The sequence below is a fragment of the Hyaena hyaena genome, unplaced genomic scaffold (genome assembly GCF_003009895.1).
Source record: "Hyaena hyaena isolate Hyena2069 unplaced genomic scaffold, ASM300989v1 scaffold_634, whole genome shotgun sequence".
Lineage (NCBI taxonomy): Eukaryota > Metazoa > Chordata > Mammalia > Carnivora > Hyaenidae > Hyaena > Hyaena hyaena.
Genome location: NW_024081267.1, coordinates 317,882 through 337,571, shown reverse-complemented (window position 1 = coordinate 337,571; position 19,690 = coordinate 317,882). Strand labels below are relative to the sequence as shown.

Sequence of the window (19,690 nt, the reverse complement as noted above, 5' to 3'; positions counted from 1 at the left end):
CTTCAGGCTTTGACTTGGAAAGATTCCAGATTAAAGAGCCAAATTCAAGGGCCAGGAAGAAACTGAGACCCCTCAGAATAATAGTTGAGGCATGCCACTTAGGCTGGTTAGCTAGTAAACCCTCACAGGTGTGTGTTGAGCGGATGCTATAGGTCCTCTCCATAGGGGAGCCTGCTCACCTCCTCGGTGACCTGTGCCCTTTGATGACGTAAGCCACGTTAACTGACAACCATCCTGAAGGTCAGAGGTTTCCAAAACTAGGTGTGAATGTTATATAAGGTAAAGCTGTGTGGTCTTTGGTTCTGAGGTCCTCCTGCCTTTTAACTTTGCTTTCACAGGTAGTATGCATTGGATCAATGGCAGAACTTGAAGAACTGTCGGGAGCGAAGGTCTCTGATCTCCACAGAGAGAGGTCAGTCTCCTAACGTACGCTTCACTTTGTTCCATCATCTCTCCACAGAGAGCACCAGGCTGTACTGGGCAGACGCGATTTCTAGGGCAGATCGCAGAGCTACATGTCAGAATCAATACCAGTTTGCTGAGCTACTTTGTTAATGATTCAGATCATGTTGAGGAAGGGTGGCCTCTGTCCTGGAATTGGATGTCTGGTGACTGTGACACAGTGCCCTCTGACAGCCTGGAATAACTACCAGTATTTCTGTTTGCAGTTTGCTGATGAAAGCTTGTCAGGGCATGATGTTCCTCTTGGTAATGAAACTGCAAGTTGTTTTGTGGTTAAAACTAATAGAAGTGGCTTTGCTTTGTTTCTTAGCATTGACCATCTGACCATCCCTTCCCGTTGTGGGAAGGGGGTGTTACATCGCATCTCTGAGGTGTTTGACTGTTGGTTTGAGAGCGGCAGCATGCCCTATGCTCAAGTTCATTATCCATTTGAAAACAAGAGGGAGTTTGATGATGCATTTCCTGCAGACTTCATTGCCGAAGGCATTGACCAAACCAGAGGATGGTATGTTCTTTGTTCTTTCAAGAATTTTACTGATTTCATTTGATTTGATTTCAGGGTATTTTACTGAGCACCTAGCATCAATCACCTGGGTGCTGGAGAAATTGTATCAAACAAGACAGGCTGTGCTCTTGCTCTCTGCCCCTCACCACCCAGCATAATGTTACAGTCTCTCTTGAGGGGCGCCTGGATGGCTCAGTCAGTTAAGTGTCTGACTTTGACTCAGGTCATGATCTTGTGGTCTGTGAGTTTGAGCCTCACATCAGGCACTCTGTTTTCCGCACAGAGCCCGCTTCCGATCCTTTCGCCTTCTTTCTGCCCTCCTGTGCTCTTATGGTCTCTCTATTTCAAAAGTAAACCAAGGGGCATATGGGTGGCTCAGTCACTTGAGTGTCCGACTTCGGCTCAGGTCATGATCTCACAGTTCATGAGTTTAAGCCCCGCGTCAGCCTCTGTGCTGACAGCTCAGAGCTTGGAGCCTGCTTCAGATTCTGTCTCCCTCTCTCTGTACTTCTCTCCTGCTCACACCCTCTCTCTTAAGAATAAATAAAGATTAAAAAAATTTTTTTAAATAAATAAAGTGTCTTCTGAGTAGGGATCTCTCATTGCAGTAAAGCTGTTTTAGAGTTTGAACTGTTTCATTGACATTTTAGAATAGAGAGATTTGTTATACTCGAAGATTACGCGATATAAAACAATGTATGTTCTTAGTTTGTTCATTTTAAATAATTTACTCAAATGTTTAATGAGTACTTACATATAAGATAATAATTTGGGTGCTACAAATTTAAAGACTACTTGGAAGAGTGCTGAGATGTTAAAGCTAGCCTCATAAATTCAACATTCTAAAAAATTGAGACGGTGGGAGGGGTAGGACAAGGAGGGGAAGGATTTTGGCGTTGGGTTTACCTGGTACCTGTTTAAAGCAGTACCCTCGTCTTGTGCATTAGAAAAAGGTGAGTTACCTTCTGGTGGATGAGGAGTTTGGCTGGCCCGGATTCTAATCCCACTTTCATTAGTGATGTTTTTATAGGAGTGTTTCAGGAACGTTGGTGTCACTTTCTACTGTTACATCTTGTGATAGACATCACAAATTGAATTCCACCCTTAATGTTCCAGTAAGTGCTATTTCCAGCTTCCATTCCATTTATCATTAGGAACAGGTCCTTCTTAGTGAAGGCCAGATTCCTTGGCCACAGCTTGTGTCCCTGGAGAGTGCCGATATCTGCCAGCCCTTGACAGTCCTGTGGGTCCCTCAGTGCACTCTCCTCCCTCACATCGGGCTGCCTGTCCTGGCCGCCAGGTCCTCCTGACCCACCTTCAGAGGAAGGCCGTCTGGTCTGTCCTTAACAGGCCATGTCCTGTCATGTCCTGGGGGTACAAATCTGGGTTGGCAGTGACACTGAAGCATCACTCACTGAGGTGACTGCAGGGATGTGGTGGAGGTTAAGGAACAAGCGAGCTAGCAAGTCAGTGGTGTACATGGCATCTGGCAGAGCATAGATATCATCTGTATTCCTACAGTCTCTGCCGTCTGACTTTTGGGGGAGAGTGTCTTCTGCATCTTCTGTCATCAGACTGTCTCATGTGATCTTATGTCAAGTCCACACAGACCTCTGGATTTTCACCCTGGCATGTTGAGGGGTCCTGAGAGGCTGCCAGCTGGGGCAGGAGTCCTGTCCTCAGCTGCTGGGGTCCTTCATTAGCTTTTAGTCACATTTTCTATTTTCTGACCTGATTGGTCTGCAGTGGGGTCCTGGGTGGTTTTTCAGCACACCCCAAATGAGTCCACTGTTAGCAGACCAAGAACCTTGGCCATAAGCAATTAATAAGGGTAACTGATCTAAGATAGAAATTCAGTACGATAAATATAGGCTTTTTTCTTTTGCTCAGATTATTTTTCTGTTGCTGATGTGTTTATGGGTTTTTTTCCAGGTTTTACACCCTGCTGGTGCTGGCCACCGCTCTCTTCGGACAGCCACCTTTCAGGAACGTGATTGTGAACGGGCTCGTCTTGGCCAGGCAGGTGCCCATCCCTGGCTCCCTTTGCTCTAGCAGCCGTGGTCCGGGCGGATCTAGCCATTTCTGGTTCCTGCTCTTTCCTTCATGTACCCTCCCTTCTCCCCCGTCCTGCTCGCTTCTCTCCAGTGTCAGCCCCTTGCAGGGAGAAGAGCAGGTCGGAGAGTGAGACGTGAGGGGCACTGGGGCGTGTGTCCTGTGATAAAGTACATTCACCGGTGGTACTTACTTAATCTATATGCTGGTCCTGTAATGAAGGTTTTTGTTCTCTTTTGAACACGAGAAAACTATGGATTTTAGACATTTCTGGTGTCACAGAGGAGTCATTTTTTTTTCTACTACCCCTAGTAGATAAAAGTAAAGATGCAAACTAACAAAAATAAAACATTTACATAGACACCTTGCCTCATGTGCTGTCCAAGGCAGGATGCGCCCTGACGTCGTGCAGGCCCTGCTGCGAGCAATTCGTCTTCTCTCATCAGAGCCCCAAAACTGACTTGGGCCCTTCTCTTACCCCATTTGGACATTTGAAGAGTTGGAGGTATAGAATATCAGCTTGCTGAGAGTCCCACAGCCAACAATGATAAGTCACCTTCTGCACCCAGGAAGCCTGGCTCTACTGTCTGTGCATCTTTGGGATTTTTAAACTGAAAACGTTATGGAACCGTAGATTTGTGTGGAGTTTTGCAGCAGTAACAGAGAGCCCTGGTGTGCTTTGCCAGCTCCCTCGATGGTCACACTTTTCAGACCCGGCATTGTCACCGCCCCATCCTGCTCAGCCCCCCATCTCACGTGTCCCTGTTTGCCGGCATGCTTAGTTGCACACAGTCCCCACACGTAGGTCCCTGTGCCCCCCAGCACAGTCAAGCTACTGGACTGTTTCGGCGTTCCCGGAACACACTCCCTTGCCCCTTGCCCCCAGACCCCCAGCAGCCACTTGTCTGCTCCTCATCTTTGATCCATCACTTCATGCTCTGGTACGTGAATGGAATCCTGCCCCCTATGACTTAGGGCCTGGCGTTTCCACTCAGCGAAATGCCCTGGAGATTTCTCAGGAAGGGTGTGTCCTCGGTTGTTCCTTCTCATTGCCGAGCAGTGCTCTGAGTGTGGGTGACCTCAGCGTGACCGTCGCCTGCTGGAGGACACAGGTTTGTCCCCAGTGGTTGCTGACTATGAACTGCAGTTACAGGCTTTTGCACCAATACAGGTTTTCATTTCTCTGGGATAAATGCTGAGCCCGTGTTTTTAACTTCTCTGCTAACTTGCCACTGCGTTAGGAAAGACCACCTATTGTGCCCTTCTGTCACTTGCATTTATGTATTCCAGTTTGCAAGTGACCTATAATATAACTGTATATAAGGGTAAACCATGAGAGTGATGTATTTAATTGGCATCTCCCTTTTGTTTTTTCAAGTGATGGCCAAAAAATGAGCAAACGAAAAAAGAATTATCCGGATCCACTTTCGATCATCCATAAATATGGTGCCGATGCCCTCAGGTACAAGCCACTGCTCTGCCCTGTGTATAATGTCGTTTTTATGTAGGCTTCCTTTATTGATCATGTTCCTTAGATTGGGTTTATGATTAGTTTTTAAGACTGTGTATGCTCACATGGTCGGTGTTGTCTCCGCACCGCACGGTGGTTTCTGAATAACAGGAACGTTGGCAAACCCAGAGGTGGCGTGACAGCCGGGCCTGCGTTGCTCCCAGGCCGACTGCTCGGCTTTCTGCCTCCCTCCCTCCCCAGGCTCTCCGTCTCCTTGGCCGTGTATTCCTTTTTCACGCTTGCTCCTCAGAAGAACCATCTGAGGCATATTTATGCTAGAGCAAATAAAAATTAATATCAAAAAGCTTGTAGAGAAATGTGAGCCACTGCTGGAAATCAGAGTCCTAGTCATGGACGTGAAGTGTTCAGGCGACAGGGAACCACAGAGGTCTTGTCTCGCCTCCTCCTGCCGCAGACACACAGACATGCACCCGGGGGTCTGTGCCCAAGCACATGGGTGATTGCTCTGTGGCCCAGGGACAGCGAGTGGGCTGTGCTCCCCCTGGTTATCAGTCAGACTACCCCTCGGGGCTGCCGACAGCCTGAGCCATATCAGTCATTGCAGCGAGGACTGTCCTGTTGGGTGTTTAGCAGTGCCCCTGGCCTCTGCCCTCTGCAGCCTTTCTGTTCGTTCTGTGAATCCCTGCGTGTGCCCCTGGGTTGGCTGAGTGCCACGTCTTGGTAGGGGTTACGTCTCCCCTTCATTATTCATTGCTTCTACACAGAGTAAGAGCTTTGTCACTTTTAAACTGACCATTAGAAGAGTATTGGTGATTCTTCCCTTTTATGTAAAAATGCTAATTTTCATGTATGCTTTGTCAGCATGCCCTATGTTTTAATCTCTATATTCCTTTTCTGTGGGATTTTTCTCCTCATCCAGATTGTATCTGATCAACTCCCCTGTGGTGAGAGCAGAAAACCTACGCTTTAAGGAGGAGGGTGTGCGTGATGTTTTGAAGGACGTGCTGCTCCCGTGGTACAACGCCTATCGCTTCTTTATCCAGAATGTGCTGAGGCTGCAGAAGGTGTGGGCCTGGGTTTGCACAGGACAGAGCTCCTTGGGTGACGGGACAGAGCGGTCCCTGTGGGTGGGGCTCAGAGCTGTTTGGGGGCCACTGGTGAAGGTGCACAGGGCCTGGGGTCTGTGCTGGGCGGGCTCTGCCTGGCCTCTGCGGGATGCTGGGCCCCCCACAATAGAGCCCCCCCTGGAGGTTTATCTATCCCCCACTTGCCCTCCCTCCTGGAACCCAGACTCACAGGTGGGGGTGGGGGCGAGTCAGCCCCTCGCAGTGAGGAAGCGCCCGGGAAAGGCTGCTGCACACGGTGCTCAGTGGTGCATCCAGGTCTGGACTTAGAGTGAGAGCTGTCCCACTGGGTTGTTAGGAGGGAAAACGAGGATTGTGGTATGTCCAGAAGTGCCTCAGGGGTTCTCTGCCGGCCTGGGAGGTCCCCTCTGAGAAGCCCCCTCCCCTGAGGCTCCATTGCATAGGGGTGCCTTTCTGTGCTTTCAGGGCTCCGTTTTGGGTCAGACCCCAATACCATGCATCTTCTATGTCCAACACCTTGCTGTGTACGTTACTGTTGACTAATTGCAACATGTTAATTAAGCCTTTGTAGAGAATGGTTAGAGGCCTGAGCTATATCAAACTCTGGTGGGCCGGCTGTTCACCATCAGCCATCTCTTGGCTCCCTGTGAGTCACAGACAGCAGGCAGGTCCCTGCAGATCTCTATTGGTGGGGAACTTGGGAGCACAGCAGGGCTCTCATGGGCTTGGCAGCCAGGCATGGGCTCCACCATCAGGGCCTCAGATCAGGGCCAATGTCCACTTGACCACTGCTTTGCCAGCCTAGGGTTGCCACAGTGTGGGGAGGAGGGCATGGGTGAAGTGGGCCTTCAGCTCAAGGAGGGTTTTGCAAAGGGAAAAGAAAAGGTGGGTCAGAGCGTTCAGTATAGTGGACAGACACTTTACGCAGAATAGTTAATTCCTAGTGTTCGTGGTCTGTTTATACCCCATCATTCAGTCCTGGCCAGCTTTACTAGTTTTCCCTTTGTCAAACTTAAGTAACTCAACTTACAAGATCTTGGAATATTTCTCAATTCATAAACTCTTTGGTGCAGAGGTATATTTTTCCCCTGTATTTTCTTTAGCTCACTCAAAAATGTAGTTCATTGGGGACTTAATCCCAAGTGTAGAGCTTATTTGGAAAATATTACAATCAGAAATTTAAATTGCCACTGGGTTATGGGGTTTTGTGAATTGTTGTGAGCTACTCTCAGGTGGAGTGATTTAAAGAGTTCATTCCTGTGCAGTAATTTGCCCTAAGCACACAGAATGTTTCAGTGACTATCACTTCCCAGGAGGAAGAAATGGAATTCCTATACAATGAGAACACAGTTAAAGAAAGCGCCAACGTCACAGACCGCTGGGTCCTGTCCTGCATGCAGTCACTGGTTGGCTTCTTTGAGACCGAAATGAAAGGTATGACTCTTGGGCGGGAAATAAGGGCTCTTCTCTTTCTGATTGCCCTTTTGATGCTTAACTGTGTTTCTCTATAAACATAGAGAAAATTTTATAGACAATTTGAGAGATACAGAGCAATAAACAAGTAATTGTTTCTTTTAACCTCCCAGGTATGGTTTTGTTAAGGCTGTTGTAGAAACATGCTCAGCCTATGCTGCCCACCCCATGGCATCCCGTGGCTTCAGTGGTTCATAACCCACCCGCCCATGGTTCCCAGTGGCAGGTGCTGCCTGAAGTCCTCAGGCTGCTGTGTCCTTCTCTGGAAAGTGCTTGGTGGCATCGTTACAAGGCTTAAACTGAGCTTGTGTGCGTAAAGTAGCTGGAAGGTAGTAGATGTTCAGGTAGTGCTTGTTAACATGCATTTTTACTTATTTTTAGTCTACTTTAATTATTAAATAAGTAGTCCCTGTGTGGTCTAGAAAAATTAGGAAATACAGAAAAATAATAATGAGGTAGATATTTCCCCATATTTCTGTTACCTAACAGCAATGAATTTGGTCTTAGACACAGGTAGGGAGAGTAGCTTATGTTGGTTTCCTCGAGGTGGGAGACAGAACAGTTCAAGTCTGAGAGAGAAATTCCAGAAACTACCAAAGTAGGATACCTGACCTGGGTCTGACAAAGTCGGTGGGCAGAGGAAAGAGGACTCCCCTGCATGTGCCTTGGCGAGCTTAACCTACCCCCCAGCGCGCTTTGCTTCACACAGGCACACGGCCTCCCTGGTGGCTCAGCACCTGGCACAACAGGATGATTAGTCCAGGAGATTACACCCGGGTACCAGGCCCCTTGAGGCCTACACCCACCCACTGAACATACATCGTTAAGGATCAGGTGACTGTCAAGCTGTTGGGTAAATTGATGTGAGTGAAGATGGAAATACATGTGTAAGACAGAGCTCAATGCACACCCCAGGACACCTGCTTGCAGCCATATTCACCTGTCCCTCCTGAGTGACACGAACTGTAGGAAACAAGCCTGGAGACTGTTTGGGGGCTGTACTTGAGCTGGGCTCGTCTCCTGGGAGGCTCAGGCAGCTGAGCGCAGGAGGTGAGCAGCGGCTGACCTTGTACCCTCAGCTCTCGCAAACAGGGCTGTGAGGACCGGTAGGTCTGCACTTCCCGTAAGGGACCGCGGCGCATGGCACTGCTCTGCTGTGATGATTCTGTGTGCCCTCCGAGGTTCGACACCTGGCCATGGGAAACTCTGGCCTCTGAGAAGTCGAGGGGTATAGCAAGCCCTAGAAATCACTTACGCCTCTCCCTTCACTCTAGGCTTCCACTTGCCATATCACCTCTTAGGGAATGAGTGGCCACTGGCACATTAGTCCTTGACTTTGTAAGCCGCCCTCTGCCCTTAGCAGCTTCTCACCTTGGCTACCAGTTTGTTTTTATTTAGCGGTGGGGAAAGGCAGAGAGGGAGAGAGAGAAACCCAAGCAGGTTCCAGAGCCCCACATAGACCTCAAATTCACAAACCGCAAGATCATGACCTGAGCAGAAATGAAGAGTCAGGCGCTTAACTGGCTGAGCTACCCAGGCGCCCCGTGTTTACCAGTTTAGACCAAAGGCCTCATTAACACTCACTGAACACTTTCATTGATACAAGTTGCATTTATTTATAATTGTTGGTCTTATTCTTGCTTTCAGTGTGTATTTTTGTATAGTGAGAGTATCAGTTAAGGGAAGGTAAATAGGAAAATCCTAACAATAGGCCCGCACCTCAACCACGACTGGCTGAGCACCCTCACCATTTGCCCTCAGAGTTCCTCAGGAGCCCTCCTGTCTTTCTCCATTTACAGCCGCCTCGGTGGTCTTTCCTGGGCGATTGTAGCTTTTGGGAAGCCTGTTCCACTGGCAGTTTGGGCCAGGCATCCCCTAGAGGGGACTGGGGTCTGCACTGTAGGAAGGTGAGCAGCCTCTCTGGGGCCCACCTGCCCAGCTGTGACAACCAGAGTTTCTCCAGACCTCAGAGCAGAGCCGCTGGGTTTGGAAAGCACTGGCTTGTGCTGTGCCCCAGCCCCTGCCTAGACCCTCGTTCCGTCTAACACTACCTAGTGGACGCCCAGGGTAACACAGCACAAGGAAGTCGGCCTTTTGTGGTGCTGCCCCTTGCACAGCACCAGGGAAACAGGCCTTGTGGAGCCGTGTGGCATGCAGCTGTGACCTCCAACACGTGTCTGGGGCTCTGCTTCTCTCACTTGTCCGCAGTTCACAGGGTGGTTCATGTGCCCTGGACACCCTGACGGCCCTGTGGTGCCTCCTCGGTGCATGACGTCAGGGCTGTCCCTTTGGTTCTTCCTGTCCCCTTAGTGAGCATGAAGGGGGCTGCCAGCCCTGTCATGGGTCCGGCCCTCGCCATACCCCAGATACTCGCCTGTTCTCGCTGCCTGATCACCTGCTTTCAGCTTACAGGCTCTATACTGTGGTGCCTCGCCTGGTCAAGTTTGTAGATGTCCTAACCAACTGGTACGTCCGGATGAACCGCAGAAGGTTGAAGGTGAGTGTGTGCAGGCTGCTGCTGACAGGCAGACACGGGGGGGGGGGCGGTAACAGTCGAGAAACCTGAGCACATTCAGAAGAGAAAGGAATGTTTTCAGATGCTCTTGGTTTTTGAAGTTCTTTCTCTTTCTCCTTTCTACATTGCGAGTTACCTCTATCACCATTTGATGGATGGGAACCTGTAAGTTCTAAAAGTCACCTTGAGTATTTTCAAACATAGGTAAGAACACATCATATTGGAAAGTCTCAGGGCCGTACGAGACTAAGCTGAGCAGAATCTCTTAAAATATGAAAGAAGTTCATACAGGTGCTTGCCAATGTTGCCAGTATGGCTGTGATCTCAAGAGGGACCTCTCGTTGCTTCTTCCTCTAGAGGGTCCATTATTTGTTGACAGGACTCTTCCCTAAGCCCGTGGGGGACTTGGGCTCAGTGAAGGCTGCGTCCTGTCCCAGACCCTGAGGCCACACATAGACCATGAAGGCGCCTGTGCCACAGCCCATCAGTCTGTCTGCAGATGTGTGAATGATGAAGGCCTGTAACAGAACAGTAACTTCATTTTTGTTAAATAGACCACATACCTATACACACATGTCTCAAGGGGCTTACACTAAACTGTTGGCCATGGTTACCTCTGTTGAACTTCATTATGGTTGACTTTTCTTTTTTTATAACCTTTGTTTGTGTTTTTCCTACAATGAGTAAGTGTAATTATTTCTTAAATATACAGCGTATACATTTTTTTAAATTAAGAAATCTTACCTAAAAGTACTTTAAATTTTGTTTGTACCTGTTTCCATGCGTGGCACCCGCAGCCTGCACGTCCTCTTGTCCGCATGGGCTTCCGAGATGGGAAAGAGTGAGGCCTGCGATGGCCTCCTGCCTGAACCCAGACACCTGCCCCGCGGCGGCTTGTCCCAACCCCTCTGTCCTGTCCGAGTGCTCTGTGCTCTGCAGGTCGCCTCACAGTCTAATGCATGTTCCTTTCTTGTTCGCTAGGGTGAAAATGGGGTGGAGGACTGTGTCATGGCCCTGGAGACCTTGTTCAGTGTCCTGCTGTCTCTGTGCAGACTTATGGTATGATGCTGGACCCTGTTCTGAAATGCTAGCCTCGTTGCCACTGTGTCCTCTGTCTGTGTCTAGTCTGTACCTATTCCCTCAGAAATAGGAATAGAAGTTTTAAAACAGCTTGAATCTCTACTTCTTTTTCAGAAGTCTTAACTAGTTATTTGTCAGGAGGGACTAAGACACATTTGCTTCCTGTTCACACTGGCAGCATATTTCAGGTCAGGGTGCTGGCCTCCAGATGGAAAGACCGCTGCTCTCCTGTGAGCACACACCCATCGTACAGGATTCCTGTAAAAACGTGATCCTACCAATTAAAATATTCAGTGATACACCAGTGAAAATTCCACCTTGGGTTCCCAGTAGCCTATTACCGCTTCTCCAGCATGATGTTACAAGCCTTCTGTTCACTTCCTGAATATCCACGAACAGAAACCTGCCTAGTACTTGTGCCTGAAGTCCAACTCACTGACCCTCACCCTAGGGAACATGTCCCCAGTTTATAGATGAGGTTTCTGAGGTGTAGGGGCATTCAGTTGGGTGCATATTGACATGGCCAGTGCGTGGTCAGCCTTCCTCCGGGTTGCACTGGGGCCTCCGGCATCCATCCCGCGAAGTTCAGAACAAGGCCATTTCTCTCTCAGACGGCGTGTTCAGTAACTTCATGCCCACTTCCTTGTGTGTCCCAGTGTCCTCTAAAATGCGGAGCTGCTGTTTCCGCTCTGAGATCAGTTAGTAATGGCTGTGTATCAGTGACATGATGTCCTCTGTCCTCATGCAGGCCCCCTATACACCTTTTCTTACCGAATTGATGTACCAGAATCTAAAGCTGCTGATTGACCCTGTTTCTGTCCAGGACAAGGACACACTTAGCATCCACTACCTCATGCTGCCCCATGTTCGGTAAGAACCAAATTCACATAAGCCTCGCCTGGGCCTGGGAAGGCTTGCATGGCAGCCCTGCGTCCTGCTCCGGCCCCTCTGTGCCCTTCCGCCCACCTGTCAGCCCGCCTGCTCCTCAGGCGCTGCAGAGGGGCTGGAGGAACATTCAGTGTGGAAGCTCCTGGCGCCACCCCTTCCTCACTGTGCGCATCTGTCGTTTGGGACTATCTCCTGATGGGGTCCCTCTCACCCCCACCTCTACCACCAGGGAGGAGCTGATAGACAAGAACACGGAGAGCGCCGTCTCTCGGATGCAGTCTGTGATCGAGCTCGGTCGAGTGATTCGAGACCGCAAAACCATTCCGATAAAGGTTTGATGCTTTGTTTGTAATCACACAGGCTTAAGTCATTACACCTCTGGAGTATTTTCTTAAAAGCCAGAGCTTCTTGCAATGGCAGTTTTTCTTTTATGCAACAAGGATGTGAATGACTTAGTGCCAGATGAGCCTGATCCGTCTGGAACTTGAGATTCAGATAAAACATTTAACATTTCATTTTCCTGCAGTTTCAGGGGCTTCCTGCTTGGTAACTTTCTGTTCCTTTCCTCCTAGTATCCTTTGAAAGAAATTGTGGTTATTCACCAGGATCCAGAAGCTCTTAATGAGATCAGATCTCTGGAGAAGTATATCATTGAGGTAAGACCTCTGGCTTGTCTGCTTGGGTCTGAAAAGACTTCCTTCTTTGTGAAGATTACCATGACTAGCTCTCTTCAGTGAGCTTCACTTTGAATGTATCATTTAGCCTTTCCTTTCATGTGTCAGTATATCCATACGCTTAACCATCCACAGAATGTGACACTTCGCTTACAGTCAGCATGCATTTTTGCATTTTTTACAGTGTAACTAATTCTTTAGAAGCAATTCCAAGATCAGTGGATTCATTACTTTAGTGGGATCACTCACTACCTTCATCCACTTGTTTCTCCAGAGTATTTTTTTGTTAATTAACCAAAAAACTGTTCCATCAAATCATTAAGTAACAGGTGAGCATGCATTGGTCATGAGCAGCTCAGCCTCTAGCACTGAGTACGGGGCGAGTCCCTTTCTGGGGATGTTTACCAGGGCGCCCCCACTGGGTTGTCAAAGCGCTCTGCACATGCACACACATGTGCTCGTATGTGCACACAGCATCATTGGTTTTGTTTGTGCTAGAGAGGACCACATGTGTAGTCTTGAACTTGGTTTTCTCAATTGACAGTTTTTCTTAACCAGGGTCAGAACCTAGAGACCTCCTTTATTCTTTAAACAACTAGAAAGTGTTCGCTCTCCACTGCGTTGTTGTTTAAATCACTTTCCTATTTTTGGAAACTCAAGATTTCTGACTGCTAACAAAGGTTATGTGTCTTTGTGCGTATGTCAGAGCGTGGACATCAGGTGGGTCCCTGGAAGTGCCTTTGGAGTCAAAGTGGAATCTGTCATGTCAGCTGTCTCCCAGAAAGTTGTATTCCACAGTGTTTTAAAAATAAATATACTTTTAATTTCAATTTTATTTTACAGGTTATATTTAAATCTTTTACTATGGAAAATAATAATTTCTAGATTTGGTTTTTAATTACTTGTGGATTCTAGACAAATATCAGAAATTCAAGAGTTAGATTATAAAGTCTTATAGCTAATGCTTGCAGATATGGATTAAAATAGAGTACATTTAATAGATTGTCTTAAATCACTTTGATGAGATCAAGTGATCCAGTCAGGTCCAATGGCAAAGCCAGATATTTCCTGACTGTATCTTCCTCTGCCGCCACTGTTTCCTGCTGCGTTGCTAACCCATAATTAGCACAGTGGAGGCAGGACATGTTACAGCCACCTGTCTTTTCCAGAAAATTGGTAATTAACCTTCTGGAGCTCTGAGATTGCTGGAGTAAACATTACTCCTGAGAGCTGAAGTTCACATTTCTAATTCTAAAATCTTCTTTAGTTGAGTTTTGCTCAACAGTCTTGAATTATCTGGACAAGAAGGATCTATGAGTATTACATATAGAGTTGTACAGCCATTATAATTTTATAATGTTTTCATCACCCCAAAGAGATACCCAGTATCCATTAGCATTCACACACCATTCTGCCCTCAGGACCCCACCATGCCCCAGGCAACCACAGGTGTAAGTTTTCTGTACCTAGGTGTGCCTGCTCGGGAGGTTTCCTGTAAGCGGAAGCTGACATTGGGTGGTCTTTTGAGTCTGACTTCTTTGACTTGGTACCAAGGGTTATTCGTGATATAGGCCAGGGCAGTGATTTTTTTCCTTTGTTTAGCTAATAACAGTCCACATGTGGATAGACCACATCTGTTTACCCATCACAGATGAGGGGTTTTAGGGCGGTTCCACTTTTTGGCAATGGTGACTTAAGTTGTTAATGAATGTTTGTGTGCAAGTTTTTGTGGACACACATTTTCATCTCCCTTGTTTCTATTTCATCTTGGCTACCAACTATAGGAGTTGAATGTTCGCAAAGTTACACTGTCTACAGATAAAAACAAGTATGGCATTCGCCTAAAGGCAGAACCTGACCACATGGTCCTGGGGAAGCGGCTGAAGGGAGCCTTCAGGCCGGTGATGATGGCCATCAAGCAGCTGAGCAGCGAGGAGCTAGAGCGCTTCCAGGAGACCGGTGGGTGTCTACCCCAGCCGACCCTGTCTGTGGCCCTCACTTGACACGGTCTCTCACCTGGGCTTCTGTTTGACCTGTACTATTCCAGCCTCTCCTGGTCATAAACATCTTTTTTTTACAAATAATGCTGATAATTTAAAAAAGAGACTAAAAATGCCCCCTAACCCATCACCCATCCATTTAATGCAGATTAAGTGCCTACTCTCTCCCATTGCTGGGGCAGTGTATGAAATTCTGGTTTATTTCCTTCTTGTTACACGGATAGTCACGTAACTAGTCTCTAACAAAATGGAGAACATGCTATAATTTTAAATGTCATATTTATCACTCATATACTTTGTTTTATACACTTTTTTTATTTTGCACTTTTTAAGTAAAGTGTGTTATTAGTGTCAGATATCATAGGGATATCTGATGTTTTTAACCAGTCTTGTTGATTCTTTAGATTGTTTCCATTCTTTTACTATTGTCCGTAATATTGCATTGAGTATTCTCACATGGAAATATTCCACAGAATTGATTCCTTTGAGCTAGATTTCTAGGTAGGGCTTACTGAACCAGATGGGTGGACCCTTGGTTACCAGTGAATTCTGCAAATGCTAATGCGAGTCTAGAAACTATCCTAGTGAGAGAGCAGAGCCCCCTGGTACTGGATATTGATTGTGGAAAAAAAGCATGATGATTTTTGGAAGTGTCCGAATGAAGGCTAGAATATATTCGAAAGAAAGGATTTAGTACTGAGGTTTGGAGCTGTTTGTGCAAGGGAGAACTGGGTAAGAACTTCCCACGATTTCTCTAAGATCTCTAGAATTCAGCTTGTTCTTGGATTTTGGCAAGCCTGGAGTTGGACTCATTCAGCAAATACTCTTTAAAGCCTTTCCATTTGGCTAGCCCTGGGAACCCAGAATTGAGTAAGACAGATGGTGTCCTTACCTTCATGTGGTAGCCAACGTTGAAAATTTGTGGACATTGTAGTTGTGACAAGTGCTGTCAAGGAAAAGTCTAGGATAATGCAAGGAGGTTAGGAAAGGGGACTCAGCCCCTCCTCTCCTCTGGGGGACCTTCCAGGTGCCCAGGAACTCTCAGCTCTGCCGCAATTAGAATCCTGTAGTTTTACTGTCTGCTTGATGCCTTGCAGCCACCTTGAGGGCAAAAGATGTTTAGTGGCGAGGGCCCCTTCTGAAGCTGAAAATCATAAGTGCAGAGGTTTCACATGGGGAGATCTGAGGACTCAAAGATCAGATGAATGGTCATTGGATTTGGGAGAAATGTCCCTAAGGAGTCCCCACATTTTTAGATAAAACTTTAAAACATAGGAAGCTAGCAAATAGAAGTTGAGTCATTACTTACTTAACTTGATTTGTTAAATTAACAAAATCTTTTATCAAACTTCAAATCACAAATCTAAATTGTCTCAACAGCTGGCCAAAATATTTTAAAATTCCTGAAGTAAGACTTAGTTGATACTAAAGATCTGCAACTTAACTGCTAAACTACTTTTTGAATGGATTTCTGCACTAATGGGAAGCAAAATAGTTTTCAGAACAGAATGGTGTAAAGTCAGAATGATAGCCCATTGCTGACCAAGACCATTGTGAGTGACCACAGCAGGCTTCCCTGCAGATGGGTGTTGCTGGCCTCTGCGGTCCATGCGTCCTGGCTGCCTTGGGAAGGTGGCGCCCAGCGCTTCCCACTGCTCACTGTTGGCTTCCTGCAGCCAGCAGGTGGGAGCCAGGGTCTGACTGGACTCTGCAGCCTGTGCTTTTATATCACACTGCTCTGTGTTTCTGGTGGGGATGTGTCACCACCTGGCATAGGCCTTTGGATCTAGGGGCTTGTATACATGGATAGGCACTGGCGGTGATTTAACTGTCCTCAAGACAGCCTGGGCAAGTGTAAAGGAAGTCTGTCACATCGTTGACTGCAACAGTGGCATGAGTCAGGAGGACATGATCTCTTGAAGTCTCTACAGCTTGTTGGCTCTGAAGTTTTTATTAAAAATTGGCATTGGGTCACCTGGATGCCTCAGTTAAGTATCGATTCTAGATTTTGCCTCAGGTCATGATCTCATGGTTTGTGAAATCGTGCCAGCTTGGGATTCTCTCTCTCTCCCTCTTATCTCTCTCTGGCCCTCCCTTTCCCCGCCTTCAAAATAAATAAACTTTTTTTAAAAATGGCACAGCATACTGGTGGCTGGGTGGTGTGAGGAAGAGGCAGGTAGCTGATTAACAGTGGCTGCTGCTTCTCCGATAGGGACCATTGTTGTCGAAGGTCATGAGCTGCATGAAGAAGACATCCGCCTCATGTATACCTTTGACCAGACAGCAGGAGGGACGACGCAGTACGAAGCACACTCGGATGCCCAGGTATTTCTCTTCCCTAGAACATTGCTTTACCAGAAGATAACCTAAAAGGAGAAAGTAATTCCCTAGCCTTTCCTGACGGTGCTGGCAGCTCATCCAGGGTAAGATCGAACAGGTGTTCATCTTAGATTTCTGTACTAAACCCCTCTCTCATATGCTCTTAACATGGCATTTTTTGGACATATATGTGAATAGACATTTTGTGACTTTTGCTTGCAGTTGTCCTAAGTGTTGGGTCGTACAAAAATGAACAAGATGTAACCCCACCCCTCAAGGAACAAGTCAGTCACAGAGACATAAAAGGAACTCAGTTCTTACTCTTCTGCCTGATGAGTTACCTGGTAGAAATGAGCACAGGGGCGCCCAGGTTTCAGTTGATTAAGTGTCCAGCTCTTGACTTCAGCTCAGATCATGATTTGGTGGTTCGTGGGTTCGAGCCCCACATCAGACTCTGTGCTGACAGCTTAGCCTGGAGCCTGCTTCAGATTCTGTGCTCCTTCTCTCTCTCTGCCCCTCCCCTGCTCACAGCTATCTCTCTCTTTCTCTCAAAAGTAAATATTAAAAAACTTTAAAAAAAATTTTTTTAAGTAAAAAAATTGTTAAAAAAAAAAACAAAAAAGAAATGAGCACAGAGAAGGGCTCCTGCCCAGAGTCTAGCGTGGAAACGGGCTGGTGTGGGATATCCTAGAGGGCAACATGCAGCAGTTTTGGGTTCTGGAGTCAGAGCTGCTCTCTGCTCCCATCTAGACTTCTCTGAGCAGATGGGCCATAAGATCTCGAGGGTGGGAATGAGGGGCTTGCGGGAGGCCCTCTGTGTAACATGCCATGTGTAGTGGGGTGGCGAGTACCACATAAGGCCAGACTCCAGCTCCCCGTGGGCTGATGGCAACCAGCCTGAGAAAGTTACTCAAGGAAGTGGCCTTGTCTTCTGAGATTCTTGACACGGTCATGTGTTGACAGCCAGGGTGGCCCTGCCTCGACTCATCTGTCTCCATTTCTGCCCTCATGAAGTGGAGCAAATTTGTTTACTTCTCTGATTAAATTTCCACAGAAATGTCCATGGGGCTGGTGCTTGATTTACAGGTGTGTCCCCTCTGTGCCAGCAGCAACAACCTATTATTTATGTCATCCTCGACAGCCTCTATGACAGATGGCATAGGAAGTACACAAAACTAGCAGGCAGATGGCAGTTTAAATCCCATCAAACATATTGTAGCTCCCTGTAGAAATCGCATCTTGAATCACCCAATCCAAAGGACAGGGCTGAAGAAAACAATGGGGCAGCTCTGGGGCCCTCACCGGCTCGTCCACAGTGTGAGAAGTGTGGCCATGTGAGCCGTGACTGTTAACCCCACTCCCTGCAAGGAAGGTGACTGATGGTCACATAGACAAACAGCGGTTACATGGAGGCTCACGGTTCTCAGTGTCCCATGAGCAGTACCCACCAAACGGGAGACGCCCAGTCTCTCCTGGTGGGAGGAATGGTCCCTTCACAAGAACCACCGAGCCATCCAGACACTAGTGTAACTTTATCTCCTTTTCTCAGTTGGGTGAACAGCGCTGTGTTACAGACACCTCAGAATTTAATTTACATACAGTTTTGCTGAGTTTGAGAACCATTCCTCCTTATGTGCTGTGCACCGTCCATTCCTACAGGCTTTGGTTCTCTTAGACGTCACCCCCGACCAATCCATGGTGGATGAAGGAGTGGCTCGGGAGGTCATCAATCGCATCCAGAAACTTCGCAAAAAGGTCAGTTTGTCACATTAAGTACAAGCAGACTGAGAGTTTTGCTTGGTTGGTTGGTGTTGGTTCTTGGGGAGGACGGGAGAGGCAGGTAATGTAAACAGGTAACTGTAATTGAATAAGGGGAATTAGCCCCTGATTTGCAGTGTGTACATTGTACCCTGCAGGAAATGTGGGCCCTTCCCTCCCTTCTCAGTCACCCCAGGCTGGACGTGGCTCTTTCATTTCTTTGACTGGGAGCGTTCAGCCAATCTGGCCCTTGTCCACCGCTTCCAGTTCCCCAGAGTTTCTACAGAATCCTCTTCTGGATAGGTAGCCCTCCTGACTGGCACAGGTCACCAGACATGACAGCAAGCGTCTGAGGAAGGGCTTCTCACTCAGGGAGACACTGTTATGTCTGGACTGAGGGGGTGGTCTTCCTCTCTATGGAGCTGGGAGCCAGGACGGGTGCATAATGCCCATTACCGGCCTCACCAGGTGAGGCAGCCAGGGGGCCCCGACCAGTCCTTAGGCGAAGTGTCTGAGACCAGTGGTTCTGGATCTTGGGAGTCCAGCACGTAATGGGGTGCTTGTGAGCTCTGCCTGAGTTCAGAGCTTTGTAAGCGGGTTTGCACTCCATCACCCATTTGTTTCAGATGCGGGTTGGGAGGAGCCTGTGCCCTTCCATCATGATCCAGCACAGGACTGTCAGCCATGCTCATCTTCACCATCCTTTTTGATTAACAAATGTGCTTCCCTTTTAAATTTTCTGTATGTGCCTTCAGTGCAATCTGGTTCCAACTGATGAAATAACTGTTTACTATAAAGCTAAGTCTGAAGGGAAGTATCTGAATAATGTTATCGAAAGCCACACGGAGTTCATATTTGCCACCATAAAGGCTCCCTTGAAACCATACCCAGTTCCAACTTCAGATAACGTCCTTATTCAAGAAAAAACACAGGTAAGTTCCGGGTTCTGTTGAACTGTTAAATGATACAAGGTTAGATATTTATATTAAGTTTATGTAGTCATCTCTTAATATTGTGCCCTCAGTAGCGATTGGCACAGTCCTCAGTCCTGATACACTGGGTCAGGTCTGGCAGGAGGCATCCAGAGAAGAAGGGAGGGACTGTTCTCACAACAGTACCCTGAAAAAACTAGCCAGTAGGTGCACAAGGATTGCCAGGAAATCATTGGCTACGTGGGTCTACTTTATTTAAAACTAGAGAAGTTAGTATTTTGGATTCTGTGAGTGACTGTTAAAAGCACATAGCAGTTGACTTGAAAAACAGGTAACTTTAATGGTAGTAGATTGTACATAAAATTACAGCTTCATTTCCTGTTGGCACATTTTCGATGTAACTATGAAAATGTCATACCAAGACATGGAAGATATTGGCCATAATTCCGAAATAGGTTATTCATAATGGAAAGAAG

General features: G+C 47.3%; 1 protein-coding gene across 2 annotated transcripts in view; it reads left to right on the top strand.

The window, feature by feature from the left end:
- Positions 1-19,690, top strand: part of IARS1 (isoleucyl-tRNA synthetase 1) — a 69,947-nt gene that overhangs the window by 36,089 nt on the left and 14,168 nt on the right. For both annotated transcript variants that reach the window (XM_039216484.1, XM_039216482.1), the window contains exons 15-29: positions 339-412; positions 773-967; positions 2,900-2,986; positions 4,398-4,481; positions 5,410-5,554; positions 6,889-7,009; positions 9,454-9,545; positions 10,545-10,622; positions 11,392-11,513; positions 11,761-11,863; positions 12,104-12,187; positions 13,990-14,164; positions 16,418-16,530; positions 18,184-18,279; positions 19,038-19,214. In XM_039216484.1, coding sequence (XP_039072415.1) covers positions 339-412; positions 773-967; positions 2,900-2,986; positions 4,398-4,481; positions 5,410-5,554; positions 6,889-7,009; positions 9,454-9,545; positions 10,545-10,622; positions 11,392-11,513; positions 11,761-11,863; positions 12,104-12,187; positions 13,990-14,164; positions 16,418-16,530; positions 18,184-18,279; positions 19,038-19,214 — 1,746 coding nt within the window. The remainder of the gene's footprint in view (positions 1-338; positions 413-772; positions 968-2,899; positions 2,987-4,397; positions 4,482-5,409; positions 5,555-6,888; positions 7,010-9,453; positions 9,546-10,544; positions 10,623-11,391; positions 11,514-11,760; positions 11,864-12,103; positions 12,188-13,989; positions 14,165-16,417; positions 16,531-18,183; positions 18,280-19,037; positions 19,215-19,690) is intronic.